The sequence below is a fragment of the Crinia signifera genome, chromosome 1 (assembly GCF_055691185.1).
Source record: "Crinia signifera chromosome 1, ASM5569118v1, whole genome shotgun sequence".
NCBI classification, from domain to species: domain Eukaryota; kingdom Metazoa; phylum Chordata; class Amphibia; order Anura; family Myobatrachidae; genus Crinia; species Crinia signifera.
In genome coordinates this window covers 320,523,848-320,537,192 of record NC_139217.1, presented here as the reverse complement: position 1 = coordinate 320,537,192, position 13,345 = coordinate 320,523,848, and the positions used below count along the sequence as shown (strand labels likewise).

At 44.5% G+C, this 13,345-nt stretch overlaps 1 protein-coding gene across 1 annotated transcript in view; it reads right to left on the bottom strand.

Moving 5' to 3' along the window:
- The window catches only part of LOC146029386 (kelch domain-containing protein 3-like), a 93,273-nt gene that overhangs the window by 20,987 nt on the left and 58,941 nt on the right, over nucleotides 1-13,345 (bottom strand). Inside the window, exons 15-17 of the mRNA XM_083158352.1 lie at nucleotides 12,688-12,772; nucleotides 10,322-10,425; nucleotides 127-211 (exon numbers count right to left, since the gene is read on the bottom strand). Coding sequence (XP_083014478.1) covers nucleotides 127-211; nucleotides 10,322-10,425; nucleotides 12,688-12,772 — 274 coding nt within the window. The remainder of the gene's footprint in view (nucleotides 1-126; nucleotides 212-10,321; nucleotides 10,426-12,687; nucleotides 12,773-13,345) is intronic.

Below are 13,345 nucleotides of genomic sequence, written 5' to 3'. Positions count from 1 at the left end.
GTAAAGTCGCCATCAAATAAAGTGCTGCCATCACTAGAGATGTCACATTGCCTTTTACATTTCTGATAACAACAAACTAGTGCTATGGCCGATAATACAGTTGGATAGTGAAAAAAAAATACAAACCTCCTGCTGAATCTTATACTGTCTGATGAATTCCTCTTTTTCCTGATAGAAAGCAGCTTGTTCCTGTGCAAAGTTTGCCCTTTCCCTATTGGTACAAAAGAAAATGTAAAATAACAAATAAGGAACTGTATGTGCGTCAATATCCACTGCACTATATATCAATGTAATGAAGACATACACTACCCGTTCAAAAGTTTGGGGTCACTTAGAAATGTCCTAATTTTTGAAAGAAAAGCACTGTTTTTTTCAATGAAGATAACATTAAATTAATCAGAAATACACTATATACATTGTTAGTATGGTAAATGACTATACTAGCTGCAAATGTATGTTCTTTATAGGAATATCTACATAGGTGCATAGAGGCCCATTTCCATCAACCATCACTCCAGAATTCTAATGGTACATTGTGTTTGCTAACATCAATAGAAGACTAATGGATGATTCGAAAACCCTTGTGCAATTATGTTAGCACAGCCGAAAATCGGTTTGATTATTAGAGAAGCTATAAAACGTGCCTTCCTTTAAACTAGTTGAGTATCTGGAGCATCAAATTTCTGGGTTTAATTACACTCTCAAAATGGCCAGAAAAATAGAACTTTCATGTGAAACTCGACGGTCTATTTTGTTATTCAAAATAAAGGCTATTCCATGCAAGAAATTGCCATGAAAGTGAACATTTCCTACAAGTGTGTACTACTCCCTTCAAAGAACAGCACAAACAGGCTCTAACCAATGTAGAAAGAGAAGTGGGATGTCCTGATGCACAACACTTTTTTTCTAATCTTCCACTGTCCAATGTCTGTGTTCTTTTGCCCATATTATTTTTTGCTTTTATTGGCCAGTCTCACATATGGCTTTGTCTTCGCCACTCTGCCTTAAAGGCCAGCATTCCAGAGTCACCTCTTCACTGTAGACGTTGACACTGGCGTTTTGCGGGTACCATTTAATGAAGCTGCCAGTTAAGGACCTGTGAGGCCTCTATTTCTCCAACTAGACACTCTAATGTAGTCTTCTTGCTCAGTTGTACACTGGAGCCTCCTACTTCACCTTCTACTCTGGTTAGAGCCTGTTTGTGTTGTTCTCTGAAGGGAGTATTACACACTATTGTAGGAAATTCTCAGTTTCTCTGCAATTTCTTGAACTGAATAAGCTCCATTTAGAAGAACAAGAAAAGACGGCTAAATTTCTCTTTTTGTGGCCATTTTGAGAGTATAATCAAACCCAAGAATGTGATGCTCTAGCTTCTGAACTAGCTGAAAGAATGGTCAGTTTTATAGCTTCTCTAAATTAGAACATTGGAGTGATGGTTGCTGGAAATGGGCCTCTATACACTTATGTAGCTAGTATAGTCATTTACCACATTATCAATGTATATAATGTATTTCTGATTAATTTAATGTTATCTTCATTGAAAAAAAGCAGTGCTTTTCTTTCAAAAATATGGACATTTCTAAGTGAACCCAAACCTTTGAATGGTAGTGTGCATGTCTAGATCGACAGTAACGGAAGTTAAAAGCCAACGTTAGATTTGAACTCTAGATACAAAAGGTCAGATATCCACAATTTATACTAACCTAAATGGTCATATTAACTTGCATATCTTTGATTACCTCAAAGCCCAACGAGAGTTGAACATAGGGGATGTGGATGAGGAGCAGTGGACTCAGGTGTTGAACTTGGTTAAATATACAACTCCATGTATGAAATTCCAGCAGATTTGTTTCTATATACTTCATAGGGTCTACTGCTCCCCACTATCCATGCATAAAGCGGGACTTAGGACCGATAGCAACTGTCCGAGATGCAGCACCTCTGAGGCAGATTTTTGGCATATGCTGTGGTCATGTCCCCAAATATGCACTTTTTTGGAAGCGGTATGGATGTATCAGCGGCGTAACTATTGCACCGCAGCCCCCGCCACCGTGGGGGGGGGGCGCTGTGCATATGGGGGCGCCGGGGGCTGCGGTGCTATAGTTACACCCCCCCAATCCCCTGCAGACTTACCTATCTCGCTGGTCCCGGCGGCTCCGTTCTTCTGCTGAGGACCACCACAAAATGGCCGCCCCCATGTAGCACGCTGTCCTCTGAAACTGTCTGATGTATGGGGGTGGCCATTTTGTGGAGGTCCTCAGCAGAAGAACGGAGCCGCCGGGACCAGCACGTTAGGTAAGGCTGCGGGGGGATTGGGGGGGGGGGGGGGTTGCATGGGCGGCGGGGTGCCTGGCGGGGCGGCAGTGGGGCCGCCTCCCCCCTAACGGCGGGGGGGCACCCAAAACTTAGCTACGCCACTGGGATGTGTATTGTGCTTACTGAGCCGTCCCTGCCTACTATTTCCCCTAAGCTTTGCATATTTGCCCTCAATCTAAACCCCCCCCCCCTCCCCCCAGTATATAAATATGTTCTTTGTCTGACCGCTTTGGCTAAGGTTCTCATAGCAAGAAATTGGTTCGCTACTTCCTCGCCTAATATATATATAACTGGCGTGCTCTGGTTAACGAGGTATCAGGCCATGAAAGGTTCACTTATAGGTCTAGAGGGTCATTGGCCCCCTACTTTAATAAATGGGACAGATTGAACTCCACTCAGTTAGCTTTGGCCACGGACATACAAACCCAGTCCTTTTCAACTTAAATCATACTGTACACCTTTATTGGGGATGCTGATATGTATAGCGTTATAATGTTTAATGCTTCATTAATCTTAATACTTGTATGGAAAAACCACCACAGGACAAATTTCCATTTGTAAACTGCCATTTTATTCGCTCAACTATCTTTCTTGTCTCACTTTTGTATACCCCTATTACTCAATATCTTTAATACAGACAATACTTGATTGTTTACATTGTTAAATGTTTTGTTTCTCTTTTATTTTAATGTTTTTGCATGTGTAATCTTCTCAATCTTTAAAAAACAATAAAAAATGACAAGTTTAAAAACAAAAGCCAGCGTTAGAGCAAAGGGAGCGTGGTCAACGGTCACATGGTTGACGAGTTGGTACTTGTTTCCTAGCACAGCCACTCCGATTTCCATCGGGGTGGTCGTGTCGGAAAAATCGCGTTGATCGCATCGCATGCGATTTGGTAGCATGCGATGCGACCGACGCGACCGACTCGATTTTTTAATTGAATCAAATGTGAATAGGGTCCGTGGGACCCGATTTTACATTGGATTCAATGTAAAATATTCCCTAGACCCCCAAATTTTACAAGGTAGACCCCACTCCACGATAGACGCCAACCCGAAGCGTGGCGAGCGCAGCGAGCCCGCGAGGGGCGGCGGTGCGCGTCCTCCGACCTTTTCATTCCCCTACTATCCACGTCGGTGTGGAGTTGAGAATATAAAGTGTGGCGAACGCAGCGAGCCACCGAGCCCGAAGAGTGGCGAGCGTAGCGTGCCCCGCGAGGGGACGCATATAACTTCACAGGTATACGCGTGCACTCGCCACGCTTCGGGCTCGGTGGCTCGCTACGCTCGCCACACTATATATTCTCAACTCCACGCCGACGTGGATAGTAGGGGAATGAAAAGGTCGGAGGACGCGCCCCTCGCGGGCTCGCTGCGCTCGCCACGCTTCGGGTTGGCGTCTATCGTGGGGTGACGACGAGGCCATATATAATGTGAAATGGGTCATATTGACCCATTTTACATTTTTCACATTTTTTACTATTTGAGATGGACTTAATCAAGTCCATCTCATCTTGTGCCATTATAATGGCACAAGACCGACGCGATGCTCCCGATTTCAATATTAAAAAATATTTTAACATTGAAGCCTATGGCAAAATCGGGGGCATCGCGTCGGTCGCGTCGGGGCCAATGTTAATGGTCCCGTCCGACGCGATGCCCGCGATTTTTCCTTTGCCGGCAAAATGGACCTGATTTCAAAGGAAATCAGGTCCATCGCGGGCATCGTGTACCTTAACTTAAAGGTACACGTTCCCAAAGATTGTGGCCGTGCTAGGAAACAAGTACCGACGAGTTTTTAATATTTGGTGCCAGATGTCATAGGTCGACTTTGTTCACCTTCCACCTGCTGCATTTGCAAGGTCATCCCTGTGGTTCTCCTGGTGGCAGTGCGCACACAGCAGTCTAGCCCATCTGGGATTGCTGACAGTTTGAAATGCCAAGGGCAGTGCCAGGTGGGTATCAGCACTGTGAATCGCCAGGGGTGATCCAATCAGTGTCTGGGGCCTTACTCCCCATAGGCAGTAGTTCCACCCTGCCTGCAAGGCATCTAACAATATTTTTTGTCTCTTAAACTAGGTGGATTAATATCATGTTTGAGGAGCACACAATACTTTCACATTAGTGGATAGAATACATTTTTTAATGTCTCAATTAATTACTAAAGGAAGGTAAATATTCCTGTTATGCCTCTATCCATAAGCATCAGTACAGCTATAATCGCAGGTGGGTAGCCTAGCGCTCACCTCTTATGTGACACAATGGTGTATGTTGCAAGTATGAAATGAGAAAAATGAAACGTATTGTTCCTTTAAGAGGTTTATTGTGCTATACAGAATAATAAAATATAATTATAAAAGTTATAAAGCAATGGAAGTCCGTCTGGCCAAACCAGAAGCTGCTGCACAATGGTAATTTTTGCAGCCTGGATGGTAGATGGGCTGGGATATTGCCGTATGGGTGGAGGGGGGTGATTCCTCTGTGATAACGTCTCACAGAGTGAAAGGTGGGCGGGGGGTGGGAGGCAGTAGCGGAGCCGTATAGGCACACAAAGTACCGGATGATAAATGCACAATTGTGGGTACGGGCTAGCACTGATGTTATGGGGAATGTCTGGAAGTGACTGTGTACAGTCATAAAATAAATGTCCGGTGGAAAAAAAGACAGTCTGTGGGGGAGGTCAAGGTGAGAGGGTGAGTGTCGCCGGGGGCTGGCGTCCCTAACCACCCGGTGATACACTCAGCTCTTACCCGATACCTGGTGTTCCTTGGCAGGGGTGCCGAGAGAGGGGGGGAGCAGGTACAATTTACCCGGGCCCGGGCCTGTCAGGGGGGCCCTTGTCTGGACACACAGGTTTTTTTTTATTTGGTGGCAAGTACACCCAACATGACCCATTCCATTAGGTACAAAATGCTCTGTTCCTGGACTTCCCTGCCAGTGGCAGTTACAGAGGTTGGACTCCAGCACAGTCCAAAATTCAAAGAGGGGCAGTTACATCAACTTCCAGTGAGTCCAGGACAGTGATGCCTGGGGTGGCAGTATATGTGACCCCCCCCCCTTTTTTTATATTAGACTGTGCTGCAGGCTCACATCTGTAATTGCCACTGACAGGGAAGTCCAGGAACAGAGCATTTTGTACCTAATGAAATGGGCCATGTTGGAGGGTATGTGTAAATCCTTAGCAAAGAGCATGTAACCCCTGGCAGAGCATGTTAACCCCTGGCAGAGTATGTAAATAAGGGCAGACAGGTTAATTCCTGGCACAGAATGTTAACCCCTGGCAGAGCATGTTAACCCCTGGTAGAGCATGTTAACTTCTTAATATGCAATGAGCATTACGGTGTGTGGCATAACGTGTAATGAGCATTATGGCATGTGGTATAATATGTAATGGGTGTGTGACATGTGTAATAGACATTACAGTGTAAATTTTTGTACGTGTATCCACCTTGGAAGCAGTGGCGTAACACCGGGTCCGCAGAGTGTGCGGGGATCTCCATCCGTGGGGGCCCCAGGAAGTTGTTGTACCAGGGCCCAGGATTTCTCTTGGCGGCCCTGTTCCTTGGTATTCGGTCCCTCGCCGCAGGTCTGTCAGAGTTTCACCGGTGCGTGCTTGAGCAGCCGGCAGCAGTAACACACTGCTCAACGGCGTCTTCCGTCACTTCCGGGTTCAGCTGGGGAGCGTACGCCCGGAGTGTCGGTGTCAGCCGGAGCTGTGTGAGCTCAACTCCTGTATGGAGGAGACTTAGAGATGGAATTGAAGATGATGTGTAGCTGTGTCCAGGACACAGCTACACATCATCTTCAATTCCATCTCTAAGTCTCCTCCATACAGGAGTTGAGCTCACACAGCTCCGGCTGACACCGACACTCCGGGCGCACGCTCCCCAGCTGAACCCGGAAGTGACGGAAGACGCCGTTGAGCAGTGTGTTACTGCTGCCGGCTGCGCAAGCACGCACCGGTGAAACCCTGACAGACCTGCGGCGAGGGACCGAATACCAAGGAACACCAGGTATCGGGTAAGAGCTGAGTGTATCACCGGGTGGTTAGGGACGCCAGCCCCCGGCGACACTCACCCTCTCACCTTGACCTCCCCCACAGACTGTCTTTTTTTCCACCGGACATTTATTTTATGACTGTACACAGTCACTTCCAGACATTCCCCATACCATCAGTGCTAGCCCGTACCCACAATTGTGCATTTATCATCCGGTACTTTGTGTGCCTATACGGCTCCGCTACTGCCTCCCACCCCCCGCCCACCTTTCACTCTGTGAGACGTTATCACAGAGGAATCACCCCCCTCCACCCAAACGGCAATATCCCAGCCCATCTACCATCCAGGCTGCAAAAATTACCATCGTGCAGCAGCTTCTGGTTTGGCCAGACGGACTTCCATTGCTTTATAACTTTTAAATTTATATTTTATTATTCTGTATAGCACAATAAACCTCTTAAAGGAACAATACGTTTCATTTTTCTCATTTCATACTTGCAACATACACCATTGTGTCACATAAGAGGTGAGCGCTAGGCTACCCACCTGCGATTATACTTAACGTTTAGGAGTCTGGACCACTCCAGCCCAGCAGCCCCCTCGCCACAGAAGGTATTTAGCGCGAGCACTCACCCCCATTTCTATCAGTACAGCTAGTTAACACTTTTTTTTAAATCCCAAAAACAGCTTATTCCCAGTGTTTACTGTACCCACATTTAACTGTTATGGCTCTTAAATCATTCAAGCTACACTTTATTTGAGGGACTCTCTAATTTACCAATTTAAAATGGGTAAACAGTTAAAATATAAAAAAAAGAACATCCCCATCAAGTAAATAAAGTAGTGATGTCGTTAACTATCAATCATTTTGTCAGTTTTAATCAACATTTTAAATGAACAAAATGGCCAGTTGGTGGCAGTAGAGGACAATTCTAACCAATTACACACATGTTCTAAGAAAAATCCTTTTGTGATCACAAAATGCAGTAGTGTGTTGATGTATGCCCATATTTAGTTTGAATGCAACTTAATAGGATTTAAGTAGCAACAGAAATTCAAATAAAAGTACATTTGTTATTACACAGTAGATGTATTGTTTATTTAGCTAAACTGTGATATGTGATATGGTTATCGATTTGTTTCATCCACCTTCGAGTATGCACTGAAAAAAAGTTTATTGGATGGAAAAATAACATTCTGTCATATGGGTACAAAACTAGCTGGAAACCCAGATTACCCAGGTTGTACTATTGGAAAATGTACCAAAACTATGAAAAAAAAAAACTTAGATGTTGCTTTGTGGTTATTTGAAAAAGATTCAAGGGATGGAAAGACGGATAGATTGCATTTACGGTGTTCCATAAAAAAGATTGCAATCCTAGAGATTGTAAACTGGTATGAGGAGGGCCATATCCCATTTGTCTTCATTAAAAAAAACTTGAGCTATACGGCTATGTGATTTATATCAGGGTTGCCGACTTTTAAAAGCTCCTCTCCGGGAGAAACCCGGAGAGGAGACTTTCAGCAGGAGCTCGGGGGGCGGGGCTTAATCGTGACAACATTAAGCCCCGCCCCACGAAGGAAAGTTACCCAATTTGCCTATCTCCGTGGGGGGGGGCGTGGCTAAATGACGCGATTATGACGCTTTAGTCCCGCCCCCTCCCCGGAGATCTGCAGGCATAAGGTAATTTAAACGCCGCGGTCAGGGGGGCGCAATCAGGGGGGGGGGGAGAACGGGGGTCCCCCAGAATCCGGGAGGGTTGGCCACCTTTCCGGGGGGCCGGGAGGGTGACCCGATTTCAAGGACCCTCCCAGCCATTCCGGGAGGGTAGGCAACCCTGATTTATGTATTGTCTGTTTTAGTCTGTGTTGTTGGATTTATCCCCTGGTATGTTTTGCAGAAACCTATGAAACCCTAATAGAACCATATAAATTAAAATAATAATGATAATTAACTGTAAAAATAAAAAGTAATTCATTTCTACACATCCTTGTAGAAGGTATAAATCAGGCATCAGCATACATTTTACATTGGCCCTTTCTATGCCTTTCAAATGCCCTTTATATAGGACCTCATTTCTTGATACACAAATAGAATAAACATGACATCTACAATCTAGACTTGTGCTCTGGGAGGAAACCTGTAGCTGAATTTAATAATGGATGATCCTACGTTTGCAGTAGGGGTGTGCATAACTAGATAGAAAGTGTCTAGATCAGGGGTAGCCAACTCCAGTCCTCGAGAGCTACCAACAGTGCATGTTTTGCAGGTTTCCTCACAGAATCAAAAATGAAGTAATTAGCTCCACCTGTGGATCTTTGAAAATGTGTTCGTAATGAGTGCACCTGTGTACCTGTGAGGTGAGCTGGAAAACGTGACCTGTTGGTAGCTCTCAAGGGCTGGAGTTGGCTACCCCTGGTCTAAATAGTCAATAGGTCAACCTGGGAAAAGTCGACATGCAATAGGTCGACAGGGTCATACGGTCGACTGGGTCATAAGATCAACAGTTTCAAAAAGAAAAAAATAGACACATGGAAAGGTCGACATTGGTTTTTCAGTTTATTTGGTGTCAATGTCAACAACTGTCAACATGGACCTCCAATTAGTGTAGCGCTAACATCCGGCTAGCACAACCCTGACGGTTATAGTTTGTGCTGCACAGGCTTATCTCTGGTCCCTGTCTGTGAGGCTATGTTTAGTGTCCGTGTGGATACTGACCTGCCGATGCAGCTACCCTGTACCATTTGTCCTGCCAGTGCTGCTCCGCAGTCTGGCAATCCTGTATCACCTGTCCTGCTGGTACTGCTCCACCATCCAGCAAACCAGTACCACCTGTCCTACTGGTGCTGTTCCATAAAACCATTATCCTGTGTAACCTGTGTCATTGGAATCACTTCATTCCACCTCTTGATTTACATATAGCACTCCAATAATACTCCTGTTGTTTCTGATTAGCCACAATAGCCTTAGCATGGAAGACAAGGCAGTCACTCAAGTACCAGTGAGCATGTATGGTTCTAAGGCAGGGCTGGGCAACACCGGCCCTCCAGATGTTAGTGAACTACACATCCCAGCATGCCTTGCATCAGTTTCAGTATGGCCACATAGCAAAACTAATGCAAAGCATCCTGGGATGTGTAGTTCACTAACATCTGGAGGGCCGGTGTTGCCCAGCCCTGTTCTAAGGGAACAAAAGGGGCTGTCATAGGCAAGAAAACCTCTCCTGCAGTGCATACCTATGGCAGGCTCATCCAAGTGAACAGAAATATCTTAACAGATATGTAGGGAGGAAGAAGTGACCTCATCTCATCTCACTTCATATTCTCTCATGTCCAAGCCACCTCTAAGATACCTCAGGTTCTGTTTGCCACCAATGGACTACACTTGGTCCAGTCAAACTCTCTGCCAGCCTCAAAAGTTAATCAAAGACCATGATATTTCCACTCTATTCCACCCTAGTTGGTGCTGCCTTCTTCTGCCCCCATCCTCACTTCATGTCACCTACCACCTATTTTATCAGCCGCAATACTTCCCATTAGATTGAAAACTGTAACGAGCAAGGTCCTCTTTCCTACTGTCTTCTTGTCCACTTCAGTTGTGTCCACCTGTATGTCCTAGCATTATTCAACTTGTAATATGCTTTATGATTGATTATTATGTCTTATGTCAGTATTTCCAAATTTGGTACTCAATGTGCCCTAAGGGTTTAATTTAGTTTGGATGGGAATTCCATTGAAGATGGGATGTTGCCCATAGCAAGCAATTAGCTTCTACTTCTTATTTATTTATCACCTTTGAGAAGATAATAGACATAATAATTGCTAATAAAAACAGTCCAGGTTTTAAGGATATCCATGGCTAAGCACAAACTATTAATCAAATTGTTCGAGGTACTAATTAAGTCACCTGTACCCAAGCTTGGTTGATTTTATTACCCATTTGTAATAGCAATAGTACTAATAATATGGAATAATTAAGCGTAATTTGTATATTGCAGCGATACTTACAGATCAAATTTTTCAAATTCCGAATCTAACAAGGCAAATGACGATTTCATTTTAGATATGGCCTGGCTGCGTACAAACATGAAACTGCTTTCTTTCTCTTCCTTCTAGAATAGTTTGTTTGACAAAGGAATATGAATGAAAGATATCAAGAAACAAGTGTAATGTTCATGAACATTAATGTAAAACATTTTTTTTAATACCAAATTATATAAAACCTTAATTTGTGCAAATAAACCCACCTGCCCCAGACTATAAAACCTACACCTGGCAAAACGGGTGGGGTATAGGGTTCCGACAGTCGGGATCCCATCGAATGCTGTACCGAGTTGTCAGGCAGCACCGAGTGCTCCAGCCCACTCGGGCATTTCTCCGTGCAAAAGCAGGGATATGGGCAGGCAGCTGGCATCCAGCTATGTCATATGTCCGCCCCCCACACATTCGTCATGGCTGGATTACCATATGTATGCCCAGCTTTTCATGGGAACACCCATGAAACGCGGGGTGTACGCATATCGTAATGAGCAAAATCCGCCCTTCACGCCCCTCTCCACCCCCTACTCGGATGGTTCCGTACGATCATTTTCTGCATGGATCTCACGCCGTGTTCGGACATGTGAGGTGTTCGCACATGCGCAGATACGCCTCTGCACATGCGCAAACACCAACTATCGGCCGTCCGTCCACATTCGGAGCCATCCGAGCCAATCAGAATAAGGGCCTATGTGCTTTATGCACATAGCACATCTTAATTCTAGCAAATACCTCTTCCTTCAAATGTATTATGTGGCTTTTACTGATGAGCGCATAGCATGTTCTTTAGCAAATTAGGGCTAAGTCTATTGCCCTCTTCAACTAACCCAAATGTATGATCCAGCTGCTTCTTTATGGATGGCTGTTCTCTTCACCAGGCTCTGACTAGCATTGTCTTTCTCTGCCCAATGTTTACTCCTTTTTTTGGTACTTGTGTATTATCTGGGCGCCCGATTTTTTCATTGCATGCCACTACGTAAGGCATGCGATGCGATGCGATTTTTCATTGTAAAGACCCGACTTTTCATTGTATGCGTGATTTCACACGCAGGGGTGATTTCATACCCCCACTATCCAACTACACATGGAGTTGATTTTATATAGTGTGGTGAGCGCAGCGATCCACGTGAGGGGACGCGGATTACTTTACATGTATTCTGCATCCCCTCACGGGGCTCGCTGCGCTCGCCACGCTTCGGGCACGGTGGCTCGCTGTGCTCGCCACACTATATATAATCAACTCCATGCGTAGTTGGATAGTGGGGGTATGAAATCACCCATGGGTGACTATACAATAAAAAAATCGGGTCTTTACAATGAAAAATTGCATTGCATGAATTGTATGCCACTATATTGCATGCGATGCAATGTGATGTAATTCAATGAAAAAATCGGGTGCCCAGATTTTACACAAGTACCCCTTTTTTTGTGGGTGTTTTCAACACAAAAAAGCATCAGCGCATGTGCAGTACAACTGAGCGATCAGCGCAGGAAAATGATAAATGAAAATGATGCACAGCCTTCGCCTTAGAGGACAAATAACAAATACAGATTTTGGCTAAGAATACTTTAATATATTAGGGGTATATGCGTATTGCAGAGAAGTGGTACCCGATATTGATAAATTGAAAAAAGTATCTTCATACATTTAGCCCTGTGTTTAAAAATCACAGAACCTGACGATTGGTACTTCATCTCCATCTGCTTTAACTTTCTCCAAGGCTTAGGATATAGGGCGGGATGTATTAATATACATCGCCGCCCTTCGCCTGACAGCCGCCGCGATGCTGCCGCATATGTACTAACATATGAGGCTAGCATCGGGTTGCGGTGATGGAGACCCCCGCGATACCTGTGATGTGGTCTGCGGGGGTCTCCGTCACATCCCGGCGGCTCTCAGTGTCCCCCTGCGTCTCCTCCTCCCCCTGCAGCCGGATGTCCTCCCGGCTGTGACACCTGCTAGGGGAGGAGGAGATCAAAGGAGGACGGGAGGGGGGCGCGCGGATGGCGGGCAGCGATAGAAGCCCATAGGCTTCTATAGGGTATCGCCACCCTGCTAGGCGAAGACGGGGCGGACGGGTATTGGTACATAGGAAAATGCGGTAAAACCCCTGTTTTACCGCATTTTCCCTTTAGTACATCCCGCCGATAGTCACACATATCACTAATATGATATAACTTATGATAAATTATGCACTCAAGTCACTTATTAGGGATTTTGTTTCTCTCCGATAACACTGGCTACTGGGGTCAAGCCGTTTATACTCAGGAATCAATTACCCGCCGTCATTTAATTAAACTCCCCCATAGAGAACAAAATATTGATATGAACTCACTGTTACAGGGAGCAGCGAACAGACTTGTGGAGGTTCCAGTTCACTTAGCTGATATTTAACTTTTGGGATTTTAGTTGGTGTATATCTACAAAACATGAATTAGACAATACATTAATACAAACATTGTAATACATTTATTATAAATGCAACAGACTAACTAGTGGCTTTTGCCACAATGTTTTATTTGGAATATTGTAAATACACATATACAAATGTATAAGACTCACAGGGGAAGGGAGAAACATTTAATTATGTTTATTTTGACAGTGGAGTCACCATAGCAGAAAGTGTTGGGAGTTTTGCAGGAACAATTTTGAACTATGCTTCTATAATTGCAATAGTCCTCTCGTAAGATTTTGGAACAGGTTGTAAATGAATAGTTGGGGAAATAGAGAATGATTGCATCTGTTTGTAATTTGCAAAGTTCTGTGTTCTATTTTGTGCACCTTTTGAGAAAAGAACTAGCTAAGGACAGAATCATTCCCTCTTCCAATTAAAAAAAAAATGCATTGCATTTAAAAAGGCAGATTACGTTTTTGGTTCTGCACTAAGAGAACGCCACATCAATATATATATATATATATATATATATATATATATATATATAGGGAAGGATGGAAGCGGCACTCAGCAGACTGCAATTAAAATGTCCTTTATA